Source organism: Carassius carassius, chromosome 28 (assembly GCF_963082965.1).
Source record: "Carassius carassius chromosome 28, fCarCar2.1, whole genome shotgun sequence".
In the NCBI taxonomy this organism is placed as follows: Eukaryota; Metazoa; Chordata; class Actinopteri; order Cypriniformes; family Cyprinidae; genus Carassius; species Carassius carassius.
Window position 1 is genome coordinate 11223522 of NC_081782.1, and position 27937 is coordinate 11251458.

General features: G+C 37.5%; 1 protein-coding gene across 5 annotated transcripts in view; it reads right to left on the reverse strand.

Annotated features, from left to right (window-relative positions):
• The window catches only part of bcas3 (BCAS3 microtubule associated cell migration factor), a 224824-nt gene that overhangs the window by 140666 nt on the left and 56221 nt on the right, over nt 1–27937 (reverse strand). For 3 of the 5 annotated variants that reach the window (XM_059514288.1, XM_059514287.1, XM_059514291.1), the window contains exons 16-20: nt 20005–20155; nt 14210–14254; nt 6940–7064; nt 5225–5390; nt 4668–4768 (exon numbers count right to left, since the gene is read on the reverse strand). In XM_059514288.1, coding sequence (XP_059370271.1) covers nt 4668–4768; nt 5225–5390; nt 6940–7064; nt 14210–14254; nt 20005–20155 — 588 coding nt within the window. The remainder of the gene's footprint in view (nt 1–4667; nt 4769–5224; nt 5391–6939; nt 7065–14209; nt 14255–20004; nt 20156–27937) is intronic. The other 2 variants (XM_059514290.1, XM_059514289.1) reach the window with 1 other exon arrangement.

Sequence of the window (27937 nt, forward strand, 5' to 3'; positions counted from 1 at the left end):
TAATGTTACTAAAACCATAGAAAAAACTGTTTTTATATGTATTTTTTTCCATCATTATATAAAAAAGCGAAAAAGAAAACGTGAATATGTAAATATGTATTATTTAGTAATGTATACATTTTTTATTCATTCATTCATTCATAATTATTTTTACTTCAATGCATGAAGTCTAAGGCCGCTTTTAATGCACATAAACAGGAGTGTGTGAAGAATTGTGGTACTGCTGTTATTTTTCCCCATATTACCCAGAAATAAATATAAATAAATAATGCCAATTAATTATTTAATCCATTTTAATAAAATTTCTTCTGAAACCAATCAAATCTGTATATTAATTTTTGTATTTATTTATATATTTTTGTAGTACTATATTTAGTACTACAAATTTAGTACTATATACACACACACACATACATATACATACATGTATACACACACACACACACACACACACACACACACACACACACACACACACACATATATATATATATATATATATATATATATATATATAGTACTAAATTTGTAAATAAAGTTAATATTTATTTTTTATTGGTTATTCCATGGTAAAAATTAATACTGTATAAGGCCACTTTTTTATACATTAAACTGTTTATTAAACAGTTAAATAAGTTGCAAGAAGAATTGTGGACTCAGGTTTGGCTTATAAACCCTTGCATCAGATGTTTCTGCTATTACTACTGTTATTTTTTTCCTACTCTGTCACTTTAAAAAAAAGAAAAAGATTCATTAAATTATCTATTTAGTATACTCGGAAGATAGTTATATACAATCCCAGAGGCATTTAAGTGTATTCGACTGTGTTCCAAAAATACAATGAAAGATTATGCTAAATAAAAGCAGCGTGTAAGTTGTAAGGGTGATGGGCTGCACCTTCCTGCAGATATGAACCGAACCTTTGCACCTTTCCTTAAGAAATCTGGGCTCATTCATTAGAGAGCTCTCAGACACACAGCCGCCACTCTCTCTGCTCAACGACAGCTAATGTCGCAAGCTGAGGATTCCCTGAGCGCGTTCAGTTGGACCGAAGGAGCTTCGCTGGGCCAGCGTGTCCTTGTTATCTGCCCATCATCTGGGTATCATCAGCAGTGGCTGGGTAATGCTCCCCTTCCCGAGTGCTGCCAAAGGCTGGGCAGATGGACAGGTGGAGATAGCGACCAAGAAGTGGCGCCACGGTTGCTTTTATCACCAGTCGTGCAGGCTCCAGCTCCTCTGACCCTACCGTCCACATGCTGCATTTTTAATCAGCCAGGTCATCCAATCTAGAAGCAAGACCAGAGCTGTCAATCACAGAGCCCTGCTCGCTGCAAGTCCTCATAGTTTGAGGGTAAAGGCATGCAATCCGCCCCTTTCTGAGCCTGGAAATGGTCTGCTACTGATGCCCCTCTGCTATCTCCAGCTCTCTTCCACCATCTTTCTTAGTATTCTCCCCTTTCAAAGTGGCCTTTTACAAAGTAATTACAAAGAAAATGACAGCCTGATAACATTAACGCCTAGCTATGGCTTCTTTATGCTTGATACCTAAAGAAAAAAAAAAATATATATATATACACACACACACACACACACACACACACACACACACACACACAGTGTAACACTAAAAAACACCAGTGGATGCTGTAATCAGATGTGTAAATGTTAATGTTAAATGTTAATAAAAAGAGACTATCTAAAATAAATCTAAAAATAGTTTAAAATAGTGTTTAAATAACCCAAACATAGTCAATAATGTCCTGTTAAAACATGTTTAAATTCATATACAAAATATATGAATATTTGGTTACATTTTGCACTTTTTGAACAAAAATGCTATTTTCATCTACTAAAATTACATGCCATTTTAGAGTGAAATTGACAAAAATGACAAAAATTATACACACACACACACACAAACACTTCGAAAAATGCTTAAATCCAGAAAAATAATAAATTTTAACTAGTGGCATGGACCATGTCCATAGTTAGGGATGGGTACCGAAACCCGGTATTAAACTGGCCCCGGGGCTAAATTATGAAAGACCGTAGTATCAGTAAGATCTGACGCTATCGGTTCTGCTTTCGGTACTGGAGGAAAAAAAATTATGTACTATGTATTTTTGCTTAATAATGTTATCGTGCACATTTTATCTCACCAAACATTTCTAATGTGCGATCATATTAAGACCTTTTTTCTGTGAGATCTGCGAGATCTCTCACGCGCTCCGCGGAGGCTGTCTGTCAGTCACATACACACACACCACAACGAGCGCGACACACGCACACAGTACGAAAACTCCCGCTTAATAATAAAGAGTGATGATGGCGAAGAGATTAGCTTAATAATGTTATCGTGCACATTTTATCTTACCAAACATTTCTAATTTGCGATATTATTAAGACGTTTGTCTGTGAGATCTCTCATGCGCGCCGCGGAGGCTGTCTGTCAGTCACACACACACACAACAAGAACGAGCGCGGCGCACACACACGCATAAGGGGCCGTTCACATATCGCGTCTTTTGCGCGCTCAAGTTCGTTATTATAAATGTAGGCTCGCGGTATGCGCGCTCATAATGGAAGTGACGCGGTCGCGACGCGACACGTAGAGAAGGAGTGGGCAACATTACAAAAATATCATATAAGGCCATCCTTAAAAATATTATAGTTTGCCGTAACCCTACCAACCCGGTCAATTTAGGACTGACTCAATTTTTTATTTTTTTTTGCTATTAGTCCGACCGACTTGCCGATTGTAAATTTTGCGTTGAGACCGACCAATTTTTTTTTACTCTTCAAACAACTAATACAAAAGCAATAAATATGTGATATGTGAATGGCCCCTTATAGTACGAAAACTCCCGCTTAATACAAAGAGTGACGATGGAGGAGACAGCAAAACATTCCAAAGTGTGGTTATACTTCACTAGAGTTGATGCAGACAACGCTGGTTGTCCTAAATGCAACAAAATTTTTGCATGTAAGGGCGGAAACACAAGCAATCTGTCAAAGCATCTTTCAAAAGTGCATTATGTGCAGACAGAGAAATGCAAAGTTTTCAACTGCCTGACACAACACAAAGTACCGATAAGAATACCGTTAAAGTACCGGACCGTTAAGCAGTATCGGTAAGAGTAGTAATACCGTTAAAACCTTAACGATACCCATCCCTATCCATAGTGTCATTGTGTTGCCTGCCAATGATGTCATAACCCCTCGATTTTTCTGAAACACCAAAGACGTATTTAATATGTTGTGTGTTTTATTAGACAAGTGACGACCGCACAGAGTAGCATTATAGCATAACTTTACTAAACAGCGCTGCTTTTCCCCCTACATACGCATAACCGGAAGGAGTGGAAGCAGTCGACTGTGGCATAATAAAAGCTCCGCTGCTTTCGAGCCGAGTGTCAAGCTGGTTCAGCAGCCTCATTTCACTTCCGCGGCTTTCAGCCTCACCCTGCTTCATTCTACTACATTAATAAATCAATAGCTCAACCATGAACATGATTTCTGCCCGAGTCCCATGCATTGCATCGGCTGTGGGGATAAAGACGACAACTCCCATGATTCCACACTCACTCACAGCATCATCAAACTACGCCTTTGTTTCTTTGTTTGTTTTGAATATGCGCCCTCTAGCGGCGAAAACTGCATACTGTACCTTTACAAAGAATATTCATATATGAAAAAAATTTACATTTAAAAAAACATAATACTTGGCAGCAAAAAAGAAAAAGAATACTGGAAAACCATAATCCACACACACTGGATACGTCAGTGGTTGCTGCTCATGGTGTAACACAATGCAGTAAGCAATCAAAGGTAGCACGTCGTGGGCTGCCCAGCACATTGAGGGCTGTGGGCGCAAGGCAAACACAGCCACATTCATATGCACATACTCTTCTGAGTATCAGGTTGGTGAAGTTCAGCTGTAACAGAAGTGCACGGTGCTTATTTTAATTAGACATTAACGTTAATGCACTGAACAAGCTCATTATGCCTTTCTTTGCCCCCTGGTGGACCGCATCCATGGCGAGCCGTTGCCATGACCATTCAAGCACGGCTATTTCATCACTCTGACACATGCATGGTGATTAGACCGACTTCCAGAGAATATTCTACCCGTTAGGCCTAGAGCACTTGGGCTTTAGTGGCAGAGAAGAAATGTGAAGCCTGGCCTGAAGGACCCAGACAGCAAATTACTCATTAATGTTTATGATTATCCAGCTAACGCAACAATGCTCACTTATTCAAGATATATTAGATGTGTGGTCATCCGTGAGCCTTCTGCCCTCGAGTTGCATTCTCTTGCCTTTCATACGTCAACCCAAAGTACTCGCGCTCTCTCTGCACTTGTTATTAAATTACATGAGTTTAAAACCACACTAATTGGTTTAATCTGAACACTGGGTTAATTTGGCGCTATGATGAGTCTCAGGGCACGGATGAACCAGAGAGTGACAAAGCCCTGTTTCACAACAGCACTCAAGAAAGAAAAGCACTTCACCAACTGCTACGTCAAACTGAAGGGGTTTATCTCTGCGACTGTTTAATAAGAACATGCAGACAAGAAAGACTGAGTCTACTGTTTATGTTTCTTGTGTACTGGTGCACAAATAAGGGTTAAAAACAAACATCTCCAGTGAGACGGACATACTTACATCCAGCCAGGAGGTATTGATAGTACTGCATGAAGTCTGAGGCTAGCACCAAGGGGTGGTTGCTGTTGAAAGGTGGTTGTAGCTCATTCCACTGTGGTGTCCTACTCAAAACAAACATAGAAATCAATTTAGGAAGCGCATATCAAAGGGCCAGATGTATATAACAGTCTCCAGCTGAGCTATAATGGACTCAAAACTCTCCACAGCCCGACGGACCTTCCATTTCTCCCGTCTCATGTGGGCCGCACAAGCTATACAGCTGAGTACATACAATCATTTAACATGTACAATCAGATCAGAAAGCCATTCTGAGAGCAACCCCTGCCTGTTTCCATTTTCTTCGGTCACAAGATTTATTGCATTATGACTGAGCTCAGCGTCTGGGTCGGTGACAAACCGTGACGTTAATCATTTGCTTGCCCTCATTAAGGCGCCATATAAGTTGTTTTATGTAAATGATATGACCGCAGTGGGTCGTGTCAGGTGCTTCTTTTGGACTGAAGGTGAAGTGTAAAAGCAGGTAAATAGGTGTGGTGCTGAGAGCCCCGGGGCAACACCTGGCAAGATTCCAACAGGCTCTTGGACAGGTGTTCAGCTCCAGAGGCGTGTCGTCGCCTATCTTTTGCGCCGTGCTGATTGGACGAGGTTCCAGCACATGCTCCACAAGATTTCCGTAGCAACTCAGGATGTACAGTGATTCAACGACAGCCTGCCGAGACTGATCTAACAGGGAAGAAAAGTCAAGAACAAGTGCTTAAAGATTTTGGTTTCGAACATGACCTCAGAATATTTTTGTGGATTTTGCGGAACAGATTTTGCAATTCCATCTGGTACCACTTAAAAGATCAAAGAAATAAACAAAATATATGCCAGAGCTTTTAACAAATAATAAATAAACAGAATATAATAACATATTAATTAAAGTATAATACATACTATGCACAGTCACACTCACATATTTAAATATATATTTATATATATATATTTATATATATATATATATTTATATATATATATATATATATATATATATATATATATATATATATATGTGTGTGTGTGTGTGTGTGTGTGTGTGTATATATATATATATATATATATATATATATATATATATATATACATGTATACATACAGTACAGACCAAAAGTTTGGAAACATTACTATTTTTAATGTTTTTGAAAGAAGTTTCTTCTGCTCATCAAGCCTGCGTTTATTTGATCAAAAATACAGAAAAAACAGTAATATTGTGAAATATTATTACAACTTAAAATAATAGTTTTCTATTTGAATATACTTTAAAAAAATAATTTATTCCTGTGATGCAAAGCTGAATTTTCAGCATCATTACTCCAGCCTTCAGTGTCACATGTAACATCCAGTCTATCACATGATCATTTAGAAATCATTCTAATATTCTGATTTATTATGAGTGTTGGAAACAGTTCTGCTGTCTAATATATTTGATGAATAAAAGGTTAAATTTTAAACTTTTTAAAAGGTTTAACTGCATTTATTCAAAATAAAAATAAAAATTCTAATAATATATATTCTAATAATATATTTTCTTTACTATCACTTTTTATCAATTTAACACATCCTTGCTGAATAAAAGTATTGATTTTATAAAAAAAAAAGAAAAAAAAAATTACTGACCCCAAATTACTGACCAATAGTGTATATTATTATTACAAAATATTTATATTTTAAAAACATAGCTTTTTTTTTATTTTTTACTTTTTATTCATCAAAGTGTCCTAAAAAGTATCACATGTTCTGAAAAAATATTAAGCAGCAGAACTGTTTCCAACTTTGATAATGAATCATCATATTAGAATGATTTCTAAAGGATCATGTGATAATGATCCTAAAAATTCAGCTTTGCATCACAGAAATAAATGATCATTTAAAGTATAATACATCTAAAAACAATTATTTTAAATTGTAATAATATATCACAATATTAAATTTTTTTCTGTATTTTTGATCAAATAAATGCAGGTTTGATGAGCAGAAGAAACTTCTTTCAAAAACATTAAAAATAGTAATGTTTCCAAACTTTTGGTCTGTACTGTTTAATCATATATACATAAACATATCTATATCTATATATACACACACACACACATATATACAGTATATACAATATATATATATATACAATATATATATATATATGAAATAAAAAAAATCTATTTTTCATCAATATTTAAACCACTTAATTTATCTAAAGCTTAAAAATTATGTACTGGAGGTTGAAAGCCTGTCAGACCTTTCTCTCTCTTCATGGTGGGGTTGGTGATGAACCAAGAGCGGAAGGAGGCGAAGACTGCAGCCACACAGAACTCTCCACCAATGGACTTACTGGGAGAGATCTGGGGAGGTGGCTTCGATTTGCTTCAAAAAAATAAAAAAAAATTAAGAGTCACAAATGAGAATAAGAATATAGAGAAGAGAGTGAGAGAGAAAGAAAGAAAGAAAGAAAGAAAGAAAGAAAGAAAGAAAGAAAGAGTCAGTCAGTTTTGGGTGATTGGCATCAGGAGTTAAACAGGAAAATTAAAGTCACATTAGAGACAAGAAAAGAGACACAGTTGGGATGTTAAGAATCAAGACAATATGTCCTGCATATGAATGAAATCTCTCAAGAGTTTCAGACAAAAATTGCACATCCACTAACAAAATACTGGGCTTGTAAACAATAAACATAACACAATCACACATTCATACTTCATGCAAGTAAAAAAACACAAAAGACTTTATTTTGCTTATTATCTCACTGCCATTTTCTTTGTGTTTTAAGATTTTTAAGTGTAATCTGAAAGACAGTTTATAATATGTTAATGTATAAATATGTTAACAAGAAAATGTCTTTAAATTTGCAGTCAAACACATATTATTAAAAATGTTTTGGAGAGGCATTTAATTTCACTTCGCTTGTATTGGATAACATAACCACTTTAACTTTTATTTAGCAAGCACAATCTTTCCGCAGTTGTCAAAACCAGAAAACCACTAACTGATCTTTTATATTTCTGTTCAGTGAATATAATGACGTTGTTAAAGCTCAACACATACATATACACTCCAAGAGTCTATACAGATACCACATAATGGCTGTCATTTGCTTATAAAACGGCTTCAAATGGAAGCTTTTAAGCTGCTTTGGAAGTCCTCACTTTAGTCTTGGCATTTGAGAAAAATTATTAGGGCCTATTGAATTATTCTTTACGTCAGTAAGTTTTTGAAAAAGCCAAGGAGAAAAAGGCTCATGAGCTGAGAGATAAGGAGTCACAGAAACCATGTGGTGTTACCGTCTGACTCCCGCACTGTAAAAACCTGCCCTCCGTATCTCAAACATACAAGAGATTCCCAAAACACTGAATACTGGCTGTTTCACACAGAACAACACTTCAGATACCATCAGCCATGCAGACATACACACTCAAATACACACAAATGGATGTGAATGGGAGACAGCCAAATAAATGATTAGAAATTTCAATTTAACACATCAAAAAAAATATATATAAATAAATAATAATAATAATTACGCATACTCCCTAACCTGTATGTAAAAAAAATAACATCAGAACAATTCAGTGAATCCTCAGCTGTAAGTATAAGCAATGCATCTCAAACCACACTTACGCCACAAAATGTGCTATTCTCACAGAACACATTTGTGCATTCAAAAACATATATAAAGAGCAAAAAGAATGGATGAAGTACTTGACACGGTATCCTAAATACAAAGTCCTCAATGCACAAAATTATAAATAATAATAAATAAAAAAACAGTGAGAAATTAAACAACATACTTCTTTCTGAAGCAATCTTTTGATGCATCTTTTCAGTATTTTCTTCTTCTAAAATGTATTAAAAAATGTATTTAAAAAAAAAATATTTAAAAATCAAATGATTCATATTTTATCTGGAAAAAATATCAATAATGCGCATTAACCTGAAGAACATCTTCAATTTAATTACATTTTGTTGTACAATACTATTTAAAGTTAATATTTAATCCCAGAAATGTTCCATTGGCCGCAGACACTGACTTTTAGTTTGCAAACCCCTGATATATATGATTAATTGCTATAAATTTGATTAATTTGTCAGTATATCATGTAATTCATTCAATACAAATATGAAATCGATTGAAAGCCCTAGTCATTACGGACTAAAAGGGAAGATAACTGCAAAACAAAACTGCCGATTGTAATGAAATTGTTGAAGACCGTGGAGTCTGGACTGAGAGTTAATGTGGATGAATTGTCCAGTGTTTGAACCGGGACTCTTCCAGCCTTGCATTACACTAATAGGTGTTGAGTGACCTGTTGCTGAGCTGCACTCTCACTCTGTCATTTCCCTTAAAACTGTCATCAAGTCGTAAATTACTCTCAGGATGAGGAGTGATGTTGACATCTTTGTTTAGCCGACACTAGGCGAGGTTTGGTGGTTGGGAAGGACTAAAGACAAAAAAGACAGAACAGTACAGAAAAGCAGGGAGAGATATTGGCACGTGTTTATTGGTGTTGGACGGAGGTGAAGCGAATAACTAAACATCTACGCTGATGGGGAGATATGAGCGGTTTGTCAGTATATCGCCTTGGCTTGAGCAGCTGAGAACGTCTTGCTGTCTGTGAGTGTAGAACAGGGGACACAGCACTAAACAAACACACTCAGCCGGCCATAGGATTTGAAGAGCAGAGCACAGTGAGGTGCACGCTTTCCTATTTCTCCCTCTAATAAAACCAGGAATCCCAAGTGGGATAACGAGGAGAGAAGACAGCAGACATTTTGATAACCTCAAATCTTTAGAAATGCCCGCTTCCTTTGCCCTGGCCATAACTGACCGTAGAGAAAAACACTGAGCATAGCTCAAAGGAGCATTCAAATCCTTACCGCCCCACCGCAGAGTTCAAGGCAGCGAGGGAAGTAAACGCACTTAACAGTTTTCCAGGCTGGGATGCAGGTGAAGAACTGGCTTTTTATGTTTGGAGGAGCTGATGCACTCTCTTGAAGGAAAACTGTAAAGGATGGGCGCACAGATGTTCTTAATAACAAAACCAAACCAACCTCAGTGTGACTAAACATTTATTCCTCGGAAATCACAGGCTGACACTGTCTGCCGCAAATCGGAAAGGAAATTGTATCTGTTTCTAAGTGCTTTGCAGAATAAATCTGGAAATATTCTTTCAAAGGTATATAATGTCATGCCAGTAATGATGATGAGACCAAAAACACTGCACAGAGTCAGTCTGAGTTAAAAAGCTGCATAACTTTGAGCGCTCATCTGCTAGTGGCAGGACGGAAGATGGCCAACTATAGTAAGAGCTCTTTGAAGAGGCTTTGGTCAGCAGATTATTTGGTCAACAAGTTCTTACTTGAGTGTACTTTAAACTTGCACTGCATCTGAATTTCCTTGAAGTGGCCGCTGGAGTTTGTCTGTATTTGAAATCACTCTTTTCCTCTGGGTCTCACTTAAAGTGGCTAGTATGACTCAAGCTGCAGTGATTCAGCCGGCCATTTGAGCGAACTGATTATTCTAAATAAATATTGGCATGGGAAGAGGCTTACATAAAAATGTATCCGAAAATCAATAAATTATGAAACATAAACATATTTAGTGAGATGGAGGAGAAGGGAAGACAGACGTTACTAAACAGAAGCCAATTTCGTCTTCCCCCTATTGGCATTTTCCTTCTGCTTCTGGAGTGTTTATTCCTCTCTCTCTCGATCTAATTCACTGAAAAGACTCCTTGCATGTCATTTCCACTTTTTTATTTAACATATGAGGACTCTTGACGTGAGCTAATAGCTTTTCCTCAAGTGCATAATTCAATCTGTGATGTCCACCATCAAAGCCCAGCCACATTACAGTCCCGGCCACAGATGAGGCGCCATCGGGGGGAAGGCGGCCCCCCATTTGCTTTCAAACAAATGCAATGGCAGGCTTTAAACGACATAAAGAAGCACGGATCTCATTTGAACTTATCAGGGGTCTTGCCGTGACAAGCTGACCATATGGTCGTTGTACATCAGCCAGCGGGGCCGGTGTTACAGCACTCATGAAAGGGTCGTGCAGAATGCAGACATTTCTTTCAACGTCACATTTATTATCTCACAGCAGCTTTTCCTCGGACACGGCTCGGGCACACGGCCACGGTCCACACACACTGTGGTAGCCATTTGGGAGGCCGGCATCAAACGCTAAGAGAGAAACAGAAACTTTTCCCCTCCATTTCCAGCGTTCCAGCTCATTGGGATATCGTTGAGGAAGGTGCCTGATTCGGCATGATTTCCCTTTTCTTTAGATAGATGCCAGAAAATATGTGTTCCCCAGGTGTGAGCGCAGCTGTCTGGTAATAATGAGCTGCCAGGTTTCGAGGTTTGTGATGGTTGAACTTTTTTCGTTCTGATTGGATGACACTTTCAAAATTAAAAGAAGGAAAAAAGTTTCACAGTTTCATAACCTACATCAATCAAAACCTTTCCTGAACTACACAGGATCTCTCTGTTATCTTGAAAACAGAGCATACAAGTCAGTTCGGGAAAGGAAAATACACGATTTTCTCCATGCAGAAATTTACATTTAGCATAATGTATAATCAAAAACATTCTGGTTTTATTTTTATACATCTAATGACTGACTAAAAAGTCAATTGTCTCAAGTTGTATCTTTTTTTTTTTTTTTTTGACGATTCTGATTCTTATGCTGTGTTCACACCAAACGTGAATAGAGCGTCAAATTCGCGTCTACCGTGTCTAGTTTGTGGGAGGGGCAAGTGCTAGCGGTTGTCTGTTTGCAAGATAGCTGATGTTGATCGAACACTCAGGGCTTTTCCACTTTTTCCTGCATATGTCCTCTGAATAAACGCATTATCTTGTTAGTGAAAAGTAGCTGTAGGCTATATTAGGGGGAAAATAGTTGTAAAAAACAGCGGGAAGGCCGCGGGTTGATAAACGTGTACGTGACTCAAAAGTTAAATGTGTATTCTTCTATGTGTACATTCTTCAAAGCGAGGTCCTTTTTATTCCTGAAATATGAACTTGTGTGTGATACTTGTGTCATAAAGCTCCGGTTGACTGTTCACTGACAACATCAGTCATTCCTCCATGTTGAATGAGTGACTCCTGAGCAGGCTCCTGATTGGTTAACGCGGCACGAATTGACGGCAGAGTTAAAATTGTTCAACTCGGGCGGTAGACGCGAATTCGCATCATTTGCGTCATTCGCGCGAACTAGACGTGCGAATGAGGCGAATTCGCATCTCCCACGCCGCGCTAAATGTCTCATTCGTGCCGCGAGACTTCCAGACGCGCGTAAACACACCTTTGCATTGACTTAACATTGAAATCATTCGCGCCAGACGCTCTATTCACGTTTGGTGTGAACACAGCATTAGGGGAAAAAAGGAAGCTGAAACTGCATATTATTTACTCTTTTTACTCTTTTTCTGAATCCACTATTGATTTAAAGTGCCACTATTAAGGATTTTTGAAAATTAGCTTTAATGCAGTGTGTATAGCTCTAAGTGAATGAAAACATCCAAGTTTAAAATCTGAAAGTGCACCGTGTATAAAGCCATCTCTCAAGAAAAAAAAAGTAGACTCTGAATCATTAAATTGAGTCGTTTTTAAAACAAATCCCAAGGCGTTTCATGTTAACATCATAATGAAACATTAGCATATTGCCTGCCCACTTGTTGGCACGCAGACCCGGGAAAACTCGACCATCAGTCAATTTTCGCGAAGGTGTGAATGAAAATGCAAATTCATTCTTTGCCACTAGGTGCTGCTTTTGGAGCGGTAAAAATAGCCGTTTCTCCGGTAACACTGTAAACAAAGCAGCACTGAACTCACAAATGCTGCTTTAGCAGGCATTACAGGCATGATGAAATGAAAATGAAATCGACCAATCACCACAGATTAGCATCAAAGGAGGGGTTTGGAAAAATGAATCGTAGAGTGAATAAGGTAAAAATAAATGCATATCATTAGACAATGAAAGTTTTTTTTTAACCTTGCATACATGTCAACCTGTTGTTGGGGACTCCCAAAACCAAAATATGAACCTTTCATAATCCATAATAGGGGCACTTTAAATATAATTTACTTTATGTCTCCTGAGCTGTTTATAGTAAAATCTCATGTTCCGCCATTTGTATTTGAGCTGCAATTTTCCATCTTGTTCCTGCGTGGGAGTGTTTTGTTTTGGAACACTTGATGATTGCCTTAATACTTCCATGTGATATTAAACACACTGTTCACTTCTCTAAAAGGAAAAACTAATTCACTTTTAATACAACATCTAAATCAATCATATTATTCTGATGAAAAGCGGAGCTCCAGTTGTGTCCCACATTAATGTGCCTAGCCCAGTCAAGAGGAAGCTATGGGGAATATTAAGATTTATCATATTAATGATAAGGCTTTGAAACACGTCTGAGATCATAGTACAGCGGCTCAGGAAAAATATCTAATTAAAACGTATGTGAGGAGACCACAACAAAAGCTGAAACCCAAGCCAGAGGAAGGACAGCCACACGTGTGATTCATATTTGGGGGCGAGGGACACAGGGAAGTCCATTTTGCTGAGATTCAATCTGTGAAGCTGTATATATACACATAGAACATTTTCATCCATAACTCTTACCTGTTAATACTTTATTATTTGCAGCAAAATCATGCATTGCTTCAATAATAACCCCCACCCTTTGATAGTAAAGTAACATTCTGAGTTTGCATCTAATAAAAACCTCTCTGTTTTTCTCCATATACACTCAAGCCAATGATTATGCATTGTCCAAATAAAATTGTCACATCAAATTAAAGGGTGAAGAAGATGAATGACTGCAACCACACTGCACACATCTGACTAAACCATCGGCAAAAGCGGTGTGCGGCACACCAATAATTTTTTTCATCCTTATTCCAAATGTCACCAGTCAATAAAATCATAACGACAACAATATGAATGTGAACAGAAAAACATTTTTGAATAAACAATTTCTGTTGTCAGTTTGGGAAAAACCGAAGCAAGATCGGAACGATCACTTTGAAGGGAAGATTCGTTTAAACCGCAGGATGGACTGACAAACAGAGCTCTGATGTTTTCTAACGTAGCAAAACATAATATTTTGTGATGAACTCTAGAACAAAAACTCTTTTCTCTCTCCCATGAATTTAACGACACTGCCTAACTTAAATGCCAAGCTGATGTCTAAAGACATGCTTATGACCAACAAAATATAATAATTCACTAACATTCCTCTCACAGTGGATCTTGATGTACAATACTTTTTCAACAGGCAACATTGTAACACAAAGTTAGCGATTACAATAAATACACAAAAGCCAATCAGCAAATCCACATACAGAAACAGAACAAAAAAAAGGAACAATAAAAAGCACATCCTTTGGTTCTCCCCACAGCGAGTTAGAATAAACTAAAGAATAAACGAATGAAAGATGGAATGAACGCAGTATTTTGCTGAAGCAAGGACAAAGCATGCTGGGAGTGAATTGGAAAAACTCACCATGGAGTTTTAATGGAAAAACATCCAGCCCCAAAGAGGTAGGGTCTTCATGAAGGGACAGATACACAGAGATAGATGGGAAAAGCATTATTATTGATTTGACTGGGCAAACAGTTTACCGTTGAATGATACATTAGTTAAAAAGCCATAAAAATAGCGGGTTTTAACATTTTTACTACTAGACCAGATCAAAATAGCAATAATACAACTCCATTCTCATCAAACGTAAACTCTATTGGTGGTATTTAGGAGGGACATGGGAGACATGAGGTCAGTTTCTTCCAGTCTGACAGTTCAAAAGAAGTTCAATAGTGGTTTAATTGAAGTAAGATGCTGTGGAAGATGCTGTTTTATGCTGAAGGGTTAGTAGAAAGGAAAAGTGGTTCCCTGATCTACAGCCAGAGCAATGGATGACCGTAAACATTTTACAGCCAATAGTGTTTCCCAAAAGCAATAAAAAGGACATGAAATCCAACTCTGGCAAAAGAAGTCATACACTCTGCAGCCCTTTGGATGAGTTTACTATTCAGTAGGGGTGAATCACTGTCGTTGAAACAAAACCTTACAGTTTTATACAGATACTGAATCTTTCTCATTGGCAAACAGCTATTGTGAAGATTTTCCCAGATCAAACAAATCATGACAAGGGAGATGGGTGATGGTCAGGCGGAGTTTAACTTATAATTGCTATTGTGTTTGACATTCTGAATAATGAATGAATCATATTCGCACACAGGACTTAAGATACTCTAACATCATGGCCTAAGCTAAACAATCCAACCGGTGGGTTGCTTAGTTGCGTCTCAAGTGGCACAGAGTGAGACACTTCAGCTGAATGGACTCAACAAATATCCAGCTGTGAAAATGGATGGACTCCACTGCTAAATGAATGTGTTCCCATGGAGACGGAAACATGTTAAACCTGGGTTTGTTTAGCAGCAATGATGATCAGTTTGGTGTTTGGTGTGCGACTGTGAGATGTCTATCAAAGATTAAGGGACACATTTGCATTGAAATAAGTAGGACAGCACAGTACTATCTATCACAGGACATGCTCGTGCACTTCTAATAATATCAGACCTGACTGCAAACCATAACAATAACATAAAAAGCAAGTGAAAAAGCAGATTTCATCCAAATCCGTAGAGTGCTTTGCCGGTCCTTATTCCTGAGAAATGTTTACAGAAAAAAAAGCCTGTTAACAGGAAGCAAGAAGTCATATGATGAAAGCCAGTGGGCACTGAGGGCAACAACCCCACTTCAGCAGAATAATCTTTCACACGTTTATCTCTCTTCTTTCCGTGAGCTTAATGCTGCAGATCCAAAGGCATTAAAATAAGGTGATTTCAGCAAATGCTTACAATGTGACATGTCACATGGCTGGGTAGCACCGGAGCTCTTTAAGCTATTCATACAGTCATTACAGCATTATGAGACAATGGCCCAAAAGAAGCTCAATTCATGTATTACACTAAGCCTACCACATCTGTGATGTCAGATCCAGCCATCAAGCAACACACACAATCACACTCTGTTGAATAAGAAAAGAGCACCATTTATATATATATATATATATATATATATATATTATATTATATTATATTATATTTTTAAGTACACTGTAAAAATTAGTGTAATTTTAACCAAAAAAAACAGTTAACAGGCTAACAGTAAGTTCCAGTACTATATACAGGGTAAAAAATTGTAAAAGATCCAACTAAACATTAAATTTAATTTAGTTTTACAGTAAAATTATGTTAACTGTACAGTTTTTAGAAGTAAAAAATAATAAATCAATTATAATTCAGTCAAAAACTTTATTAATTCTAAAATACATGTCATCAAAACGATTTGGTATAATCACCCACAAAAGAAATTCCCAAACATCAGGTATCAAAATGCATGATAATATGACAGTGTTTGTTATTGTGTGTGTAGTCGACATCAAATGGAACTGAAACAGGAATTTGCATGGGACTAAATAAAACCTCAAGGTGCTCGGGTATCTCATTGTTTTCAAGTCCACCACACACCACTGCAAGAAAGATGATCTATTATGTTTTTCGCTTCTTCAAAGCCCACAGTAGAATGCTATTCCCTGTTATAGTCAGTATTTCAAGACAGGAATAAGACACCAAAACAGAGATCCAAAACATGATAAGCATCTGTGGGATTCACATCCTTTTAGCACCATCAATACAATCCAACTATATCAATATTCAAGTAAACCATCTAAAAACGGCACTAAGCTGGCTGATTAAGAGACTCTGGAGGAGGAATTAAAGAACAATAGGAGGTTACTCCGCTGAAAGGTTACTCATCACTTAGCATACACATGGAAAAGGGGAGATGAAGTCAACAGGGCTGATATCAGAAGTCATTGCTCTGGTTGATTTGACAGCTGAAATCAGGAGAACAGCTAAAGTGGTTCACAGAAAAAGAAGGTCACATGGTGACACAGCTCCTGAAATTGCACAGTACAGTAAGACAATGCAAGACTCACAATGCTGTTTCCCCAGAGAGGGCCAGACACTTCTCAGGACAAGAGCTTTTAGAGAGTAAAATATTACATGAGTATTAATACCGAATACACTGGAATAAAAGATCTAAAAGTCTGAAACTGGGGAATAATGGTTGGAGCTTTTGTATTTATTGTGTCCTGCTCCATTGGACTTGTTTACAGACTAAAAAAAAAAAAAAATTCAAGGTAAACACGAAATGCTCTACTCAAGTACCTAGAAAAACGCAGAAAAACATAATGCAAATCAAAAACAGCATTGTAATTATAAAAATAATTAAAAAACTATTAAAATAGATTCTGTTACTGACCTTGCTTGTATCAAAGATATTTACCTCGCTGACCATTAATACTCTTCTGTTTCCTTTTATTTTTGCATATTTGTCTGTACCGTACTGTTTATGTCCTTTTTGGAGGATGTTTGCTGATCAAATTTATGCTGTATAAGAAAACTAAATAAAATAATAATTAATAATAATAATTTCTGTGAACTATGAACTGAAATAAAGCTGAAATACAAAATGCATAAATAAACATATTACATTAAAAAATACAATTGGAACGGTTGCCTTGCCACCTAATTGAAATAAAATAAGTTGAAGTACTAAAATTACAATAAACTAAAATTGAATTAAATTAAAAAAAAAATTTAAAAGTTATATTTATGGGCTTTTTATGCCTTTATTGTTAGAGGACAGTGGAGAGCTGACAGGAAACACTGGGAGGAGAGAGCGGAGCAGGATCAGCAAAGGGCCTTGAAGCAGGATTCGAACTTGGGCTGCCATGAACGCAGTTGTACTATATGATGACGCACTAACCACAAGGATATGGGCACCAACAAATTTAATACATTTTTAAAACATAATATTTAATAATACAAAAAATGTAAATAAAAAAAGGCAAAAGTGCATAAAATTATTAACATTGAGATTGTTATCAATAAAAGTTAATTTATAAAAAAAAAATATAATACCAGTATACATTTCATACAAAAATAATTGAAAACCTGTAGCCTGATTCCTGAATATCAGTCAATTATTTTTGATAGTTCAAAATGACAAGTCAGATCAGTCAGAATCAGTCTAAAACCCTGTATAAAGCATTAACAAAGACTTTTTTTTTTTATTTGTGAGCATATGTGAGCAAAATGAACATTATAATTGAAATATACCAAAATGAATCGTAATCAAAAAGTAGGAATCAAATTAAACAAGTCTCTCAGCCGCGCTTCCGCAAAAGTCACTTCTCACTGGCGTGTGCGTGATGTGAGAAAAGTGATGCAGCAGAAGTGAGAAAAAAAGTATTTATAATATTTTAAATATGGATATTTTTCTTACTAAAATGCATCGATTCACTACAGGAGCTGTGTGAAGCACGTTTTATTATGAATGCGTGCGCTTTATTCTGGTTACTTTTGGACTGAACAAAAACAACCACATACTTCCATTCTAAAGCTTGGAAGAGCAAGGATAATTTTTAATATAACTCTGATTGGATTCGGCTGAAAGAAGAAAGTCATATACACCTAGAATGCTTTGAGGGCGAGTAAAACATGGGCTAATTTTCATTTTTGGGTGAACTAACCCTTTAACACCCCTTCCACTAAAAGGCACTCAAATCAACACTGTGTTAATGCCCAATATGACTCACTTGGACAGAACTGTTAAAAAAAAAAAAAAAAACGTTTTAACCTGCTTTCCTCCCGACCCAGGTTTTTTTGATTCAGCCACGATGCCAAACGTCTAGTTGCATTTTTACATAGACTCTGTCTGTAAAGAAGACAATCTCCCATGTGGTGCCCAGGTCCTCTGCCATTCCCCAGCCACAGCTCTGAGTGCTGAACATCTGAGGGCAGAGTTTTTTGGGCATGTTGATGGGCAAAGAAAATATGAGCAGAGACAGGTGGGTGCAGGGAAACAGCTGACTGACTGCCATACACATAGACACACAACACGGTTCAGCACAACATAGGACATCTCTTGTCTGCCGCCACATATGCTAGCCTCAGCTAAGGAGAGAAAGATAAGAGATGAAATGGTAGTGGACTCGAGGACAGTAACGTCTACTCTGTCACAATGTACAGCCTTGGACTCAGCATGTCTGTTGAAAAAGGCAGTTTTAATGGACACTGAGAGCATATGAGGTAGGTCCCCAAAGCTAGAAACTAAACCAAACGCAAAGGCTGAATTATTCAAACTTCAAACTGATGCACCCTTGACGACTCATCAAATCAAACTAGATCAGCGAGAGCCCTTAAAACAACCACAGCGCAAAGTGTTCTGCATGACAATGAGCTGCAGGGCCTTGTATAAATCTCCCTATTTAAAGTTTCGTTAGTGAATTTCCCATTCAAACTTTGCATTTAAATAAAAATAAACAATTGCAATAAGTCATAATTATGTTTAGTCAGTATGTAAATGCGCACTGCAGTCATTGATATGGCAACCAGTCTTTACCGGCGTGTTCATGTTACATGGAGGGCGACCGCATGCTGTGTCCAGTGATTGTAATGCATCTGGCTTGGGAACTAACGACCGAGTACAGCAAAGATCCAGATGCGGGAGAAAGCAGGTTTGCATGTTTGTGTAAATTCAGGCAATCATCTGGCAAATGACGGTTTGAGGACACTTAAGTGCTTCAGCTCGAGTCAAGAGTTCATGCAAACTCCTGTCATCTTTCAAATCCACGACACCGTTCTCGCAAATGAGAAATGCTATCACCAGTGACGGCTGGAGCATTCATGGTCTTGACATGCCCAGAGACTCATAACAATAACATTATGCTAAACTGCTTAACAACTGACAATGCAGCCTGGTCTGCAGCAAAATATAACTTTCTAAATAGTTGTTTAGAACCGGTCTATCAGATGGCATAAACCAATATGTTTTAAGATATGATTTATATTAAGTACCCTGTGCCTTAAAATGACAATGTCATTTCCATTGAGACATCTTCTTGGCTTGAAGTGATAGCACGCCAAATGTCAAATTTAAAAAAGTTGATTATAAGCAGAAAACAAGCCAGTAGGTCAAATAAGTAGCAGACTACTTATCCAATCGGAATATAGCCTCAAGTATTAGCATTTCATTTTCATAGTTAAATAGAAACGTTTCAGTTTCACAGTTACGATTTTTAAAGAGTTGAGGATTTGTCTTGCATTTCATTTTGAATTCAATTCATTTAAAATTATTAATAAATCATTGATTTGTATTGTGATATAACATTAAAAGGCTCATACCAATGCCTTCAATTGTTTTAATAGTGTGTAGAAACCCACCCGGTGCGCTTGGTGATGGTGCCCAAGGTCATCGGCTGCTTGATCTGAGCCAGAGGAAGCACGACCGTCAAACTGGCTAATGGAGACAGCCGTGGGTTACCCATGTTGTTGTTGGTAAAGTTGTTAAAGGATTCTTGACTGACGAGTTTGGCTATGAAAGAAAAGGAAGAAATTTGTATTAACATTAAAAAATCGATACATCACATATTTTTTAAGATAATATTTTTTTTGTTGTTGCAAGGATGTATTAAAAATGATCAAATAAGAGTAAACACATTTATACATTTTATGTGAGATTTCAATTTGTTGTTTTAAACTTTAGATTCATCAAAGATTCCTTAAGTCTCAAGCACCAAATTAATCACATATTCAAATGATATCTGAAGGATCATGTGACACTGATGACTGAAGTAATGGCTGCTGAAAATTCGGCTTTATATTACAAAAAGTGTTGATAAAAATAATGCTGGACGGTGAGCCTTCCAGTCATTCTAAAACACACATAATTAATTCATAATACAACAGATACAATGTTTCTACTGCTCTCCCCTTAATTATACACTTTTAATCAGTTTTCATTTGTTTTTGTGTTGCCTTTCCAACTAATAATCAATTTGATATATGCTTCCATGCAGTTAAAAATGCTAAACTATAGTGCAGATGTACGCTACACAAATATTCCACACAAAGAAGAAGTGCTGCTTTTTGTGTTTTTAACTCCATTATTTTTTCCCTTTCAACATACAATATTTCAGATCAGCCCAATAATCTCACCGAACATTTTCCTTGCTTCCATTGTAATATCGCCAGGAAGAGGGTATTCACGGGGGTCAGAGAAATACCCGAGACACAAAACAATGATTATCTGAGGGCAAAAGCGCTGAGAGCGGCCGTGCCACAGTGTTGGAGGGGTTTTAGATCATTAGCCAGCCTCTCTGTGTCTCTCTAATACCCAGAAACGCTGTCTTTGTGCTTAACCAAAGAGAGGCCATTTAGGCCTCATGGCCCTCGATAAAGGCCTGCTTTGGCTGGAGACATTACACAAACCCCTGCGCCATTCCACACAGTGCCCGGATCTCAAGGGCCCTTCACATTTCAAAACCACTACACCCCAAGCGCAGCCACCTTTTGTGCGCAAGAGCAGCAGAAAAGAAAAGGAATTTGAACAGGAAGCAGCCTGAAAACCCATAATGGTGCTTCTGATGGACAAAGACGAGGAGCAGAGGAAGAAAAATCTTAATGAATTTAGCATCTTTCCAAGAAGGACACACTCAGTCTCGGTGCACTTTTTAACCCCCACTAAATCAAACCCCCGACTTGCCCGTGGACACGCACACAAACAGCCGGCGTCACGGCGGCAAAGCTTAAGCCCTCCAAAAGCAGACGCCTCGCACGGGATGATGTGAAACTCAGCCGCCGCATGACGTCAACCCGAGTGTGGCAGGCTTGGCCGAAACCCTCAAGAATGGCACGTCCGAGAGCGGCAAGGCGCCTGGCCAGTCAAAACGATACTGCTTATGGAGCAGTCATTTGATTAATGACTCATGTGTGATGGCCTGCGCAGTGATACATGACAAGCCAATGGAAAGAAGATCCATCAATGCAAATCCACAGCCGTCGCAGGCCTAACTCCAAGAGGCCGGCTGGGTCACCCTCTGTCACCTGACCCTTCTGTTCGAGCTCACTCCGCTCCATTTGCATTTTCTTCTAATGGCACAGACCTGGTCGCCCTGTCACTGATATCTTGTTTTTCTCCCCCAAGCTGTTCAATTTGCATCTGATAAAGCAATGAACACAAGCGATCCATCTAAGCTGACGCTTTCCATTCGTTATTTGCTTCATTTGCACACATAAACCTAAAAAAAACAACAGTCGTACGCAAACATCGCCCTATTTTAATCGCATTGCCACTGAAGTGAATTTAAAAAAATGCAACCTCGATGGCCGCTAATGCGAATATCGTTCTTAGGGACAGAATATCGCAGGGCGTTCCATAGTGTCAACCTGCTTAGAAATCGCCAGGCTTTAGGAGCATCTGCGGAAGACTTGAATTCCTAGAAAAAAGTTGCGCTCTCCCGGTTTGGGAATACTTTGATATATTCTGTTTCACCCATTCACATCTTTTGCGCTCGTCCAGGTTTCCCAGACATGCTCCTGTAAGAGCGTAGTTCACAGGAGGTAGGGATTAGGACGGGAGGGGAGGAGGGGAAAAAAAGTGGGATGAGTGGAGAGGAAAAGGAACAATGGCGGTACCTCCGCACTCGGGGGAAGGTGCTGTCATGTCAAGTCTGCCTGTGCCAATTCCCAGAGCTATCATTATTAAAATACACACTTTGAAAGGAGGAGTACTACAAGTGGAAAGTGGGGTGGGGGTGGGGGGGTAAGTAAAGTAAAAGGAGAGGCCAGAAAGCGCCGGATAAAAGCAATCCCGGTGGACAAAGTGAAAACAAATTAAAAGAACCATTATAAAACACAGATGCTGCAAAGAAAATAAACTTCACAAGATTTACTGTTTTCAGAAGAAATCAGACATTGGTGGAAAAGTCATTTCTGGTTGCCTCTGCTTTTACAGTATCTGCTCGCTGCTATTTTCGGGCTTGCAGTGAGGTCAAGCCAGCCTATGTGAAAATGGCCAAGTGCCAGTCTTTTCCCCAACCGCCAGTGAATGGGAGTGCTTTTAAAGTGACAGCAGAGCTTTTTTTCCTCGCAAAGTTTTTTGGGTTGTGCGGCATCCGCTTTAATGAGCAGAAACATTATATGAAACTTCCTGCTATTACCAGACATCGTTGCCGTACGACTATTTTCACCATAAGACTTCAAACTGCATTATAAATTGGTACGTTTTCGGTTTCCCCTTGTGTGCTGATTTCACTTCAGAAGTCGTCGTATGATTACGAGCCATTACATCATAACCGAAATTATTCACTGCTGTATAATAGCAATACACGAAAACGCAAAAGCATTCAAGCATGTAATTTATTAACCAAACTACATCCGAACGTCTTGCTACGAGGCTGTCTGAAATCAGATCCAATAGTTTACAACATGTCAGCGTTTACAGCTCATCAGAGGAGCACCTTGGTGACAGCGAGAATCTACACTCTTCTGTGGCTCAGATAACAGCCTTACTGAAACCATATGTGAACACGTTTGTTTGCAAGGCGATGTGTGTGCGAGAGGATGTTTCACCTCAGACGAGCAGACTTTGCAAACGGTGCATGAGAAGATGAACAGGAAGGCATCCGCAGACTCAATCAATGCACCTCGGCATGTGGCTCTGATCAGGAGCACGTAACCTGATCATGTCAATTTACTTCTGGGTAAGTGGGAACCATATTCTCTCCTCCCAGTCATGAACGCTGCAGTGTCATTTCAGACATGTCTAAATGAAACCCTATGCTGGTCTGTCAGGAAAAAAAAGGAAATGTTTTAGTGAATAAGCTCAATTCAAAGCACCAGGATGTCAATCAACTCGCTGCCTGATAGCGTGGTAACAGCTATAGACACTGAGGGAATATTCAAACTACTGGTTGAGGAATATAGCATCTACAATAAGAAATTAAAAACCAGACGTTCCATCATTAGTTACTAGTCTTGATTTGACAATATGGTAAAAACATGCATATCCAACAGCTGTTTCAACCACAAAATAGGCAATATAATCCCTTTATTTGCTTACCATAAAATTATACTGTGTAAACAGAAACATATCAGTGTTTTCATTTCCTCAGTGCAGTTTGTGGTTTTGGTGTAAGTTACACATAAAAAAGCCTGACAAAGAAAAAAAAATGTACTCCATGTAAATGTACTCAACCACCAAAGCTTATAAAGCACATCTTAATGAGATAAAATATATAAACACAATATAAAGAATTATTAATATTTCAAAGAATCATATCAGACTTGCAGACAGCAAGAGGAAGAATGCTGCATTGCTTCAGTGTACAGAGAAAATGTCACCGTGGGACAGTGCAGGGTCTCAGGTCATGAGAAGTGTCAAAATCACATTTCCTCACAGTGGGAAAGGACAGCACATCATCATGGCTCACTCTGCCTGATAAAGACACACCAGCCCACTCAAAAAGTTTTTGCATGAGAGCAAGACAAACAAAACAAAAAAAAACATACCAGGCCACCCAGGCCAAGCAACAACACAGTCTCAATGAGATGTTTACATTCACCGTGCCAGGGGAAAGACAATGCTGCAAGAAAAAAAATGGAAAACTGAAAAGGAAAAAGTTTTCTAAATCATATTTAAGATCAACATTAAGCATTAAAATTATTAAAATGTCCAGTAAAATGGAATATGATCAAACAACAAATATGTATGACTATATAACGTGCAACTATTAAAACTGCTATATCTTCTGGGAACAAAACAAGCATACTGTATATACACTGCCGTTTGGGACCAGTAACATTTTTTTTTTTATGGAGTCTCTTATGCTCATTAAGGCTGTATTTATTTGATCAAAAATACAGAATATTATTTAAATTTCTAATCTAGTATATTTCTATTTCTAATCTAGTCTAAAAAAAAATACTGCAAAGAAATCAAAATACTGAGAAAATCGCCTTTGAAGTTGTCCAAATAAATACTTAGCAATGCATATTACTGATCAAAATCTAAGTTTTTGAAAAAATATCTTCATGGAACATGATCTTTACTTAATATCCTAATGATTTTTGGCATAAAAGAAAAATCTAAAAATATAGCCCAGTGACTTAAGACCTGTCCAGGGTCACATATTGGTTTTGTGTTTTAATATTATTCACTTCTGTTATCGAAGATGAATTTTCAGCATCATTACTCCAGCCTTCAGTGACACATGATCCGTCAGAAATCATTATAATATGCAGATTTATTATCAGTGCTGAAACAATAGTGCTGCTTCATGCTTTTTTTTTTTTTTTTACTGATTTTGAAACTTTTTTCTGGATCCTATTATGAAAAAAAAAAGTTAAAAGGAACAACTTACATAAATAATCTTTATTATCACTTTTTATCCATTAAGACATCCTTGCTGTATAAAAGCATTACTTAAAAAAAATTATAAAAATATTGTAACAAGATTTCCATTTTCTTTAATTATTATTATTCATTAAAGAATCTTGAGTATCACAAGTTTCAAAAGACATGAAGCAGCACAACTGTTTCATATATAAATCATCATATTAGGATGATTTCTGAAGCATCATGTGACACTGAAGACTGGAGTAATGATGCTGAAAATTCAGCTTTGCATCACAGGAATAAATTATATTTTAAAGTATATTAAAATATAAACTGTTATTTTAAATTGCAATATTTCACAAAATAACAGGGCTTTTTTTCTGTATTTTTGATCAGTAAAAAATAAAAAATAAATCTTATTGATCCAAAACTTTTGAACACTAGTGTGTGTATATATATATATATATATATAAAGAGAGAGAGAGAGAGAGAATTAAAAAAAAAATTTTTTTGTATATTTTCAATGACATTTAAAAAAAATTATAATAAAAGAATGAAATTCACAAATGTGAAATTAAATAATTTACAATAAAAAAGTTAAAAGATTCTAGTCAAAGATGACCATTAAAAAGCCACAACAAATCATTTATCTTTAAGGCATAAGTCGGAGAGGAAGCATTGCTGTTTGCTTTTAAGAGGAGGCCATTCATAAAATTCAGGACAAATTACAGAGTAACGCTGGCCCTTTTGCTGGATTAGATTCATATCAAGACAAAACGTAGTGGCATGATTCAGGCCTAAATATTTTTCCTTTCTCTGCCAATGGAGTGAAATAAGGTCCTTCATTTGAAACAGGCCTGTCAACAAAAAGCTGAGAACACAGCGCCACACAGAGGCCTGGACCGGTACTGTGCTCAGCAATAGGACAAGACTTTTGTAACCAGAGTAATAAATCTTCAGGACAGGGAATCTGAATGAGACCGTAGATGATGCAGAGTTGTGGTATGTTAAAACAAGAGCGGCACTTTGATGCCTGGGCTGATTGCACGTCTGTTGTTTTGTGAGCGGAGGAGCTGAGCTTTATCTTTGAGAGCCGGAGAGCCGCTGTGAAGCCGTGATGGAATTTAAGAGTGTGTGTGTGCCACAAACAAGGGAGGAGGCAGTTTGTGATTACAGAGAGTGTTTGCTGGTCCTGCCCGTACAGATCAGATCAACTCATCTGGCTGCATGTACGACAGACACACAGAGACACACACACACACACACACACACACACACACACACCGAGAGAGAGAGAGAGAGTAAACAGAAGAGATCTGATGGTTGTAAATGATTCAGCACAGGACTCGGTGACTGTGACACACGCTTTACCGCCACACTCGACACGAAAGCAAAACTTATAATCTGCTCTAAAGGCACTACAGCCCAACAACAAGATGAAAGAATATTAAATCCCATATTTCAAATGCAGATATCTGGATTATGTTATACACAAATACGGTGGGCTCCAAAAGTCTGAGAGCACTAATGACAAACTATCTTTCACTGCAAATTACATTATACTATTTTGAGTGAAAAAGTTCAATAATTTAATCAATTATTTTCAGAGTAAATTACACGGTTATTAATGTCTGTGTATTTTCTGTTATGTTCACCAAGGGTGCATTTATTTAAAAGATTCACACTGTATTCATTCACTACAGTAAAATTGGGGAAATATTATGGCAATTTAAAGTAACAGTTTTCTAATTTAATATATTTTAAAATGTCATTTATTCTCATCACAGAAAAGCAGAATTTTCAGCATCATTACTTAAATATTCAGTGTCACATCATCGTTCAGAAATCATTGCTTAATATTTTTGTGGAAAAATTATTTTCCCCATGATTCCTCGATGAATAAAGCACTTATTTGAAAAGATGCATCCAAAAAATCGAATTATATAAGTAATTAAGAACGCATAAAACAAGTATATAACTTGTGAAAAAGATGCATTTAAAGAGTGGAATAAATGCCATTTAGATTTGATCCATGCCAAATTAATAACCACAGCATTGAGCTTTTAAAACAGCATGCTCCAAACAACATTGCATCATCAGTTCTGCAAAAGCATCCAGCATCTGGCTGTCTTTGCTTTAAGATGATGAATGCTCTAAACAGGCGTTGTTCCTGATAAAACAAGCCTGAAACCCAAACAAGCTCAAAGGAAGTATCCCATTAACTCAATAACAGCGAATTAACAGCTTCCTGTTGCACCTTGTTTTTCCTTTCAAAATATTCAATGAACATACGCAAAGAAGACCACTACGTTTTGTCAAACCGACACTGAATCTCCTGTAAGCTCAAAGCTAATGTGACCGCCTCAGTCCAGACAGCGCTTTCCATCGCACTCCTCACATCCTCGTGCACGACTGACACAGAGCCTAACCGCTGCGGAGCATGGCTACCAAAGCTACATGTACCCTAAACACTCTGCAGTTACCCTTCAAAAAGCATTTTTCTTTGGCTTTTGTTCAGTTATAGATAGAAAAGGCAGACGGACAAAACAACTTAGCAGAAATCAGCACCAAAACGAATGAATTAACTCTCTGTTAGCACTGAACAAAGAAGGACTTGTTGATTTATCTAACAATGCCATGAAGCTAAGGCGAGGGGATGTGGCTCCTAAAATAGATAGAAACAAATCCACAATTAAACTAGGAGAGAAGAAAGCCCGATTGTGGTTTCTATTTTTACAGAGTGCCAGCTCTGAAGGATGTGTACTTCTCTAGTTCCTTCCCTAAATCAATGAGTTGTCACAGGAGACAATTGCCAGTCTACTGTTGTGGCTACTGCTCTGCAGCTTTTCTTATCAATCATTTATTTCTGCCGCCTCCGTTCATGCCCATGGACCCAAAAATGAACCAAACCGACGGAAAAGCAAACGGAAAGTGACGCTGATAGCCTTTTCTCTTTTTGTGTCTGATAACGAATCATAG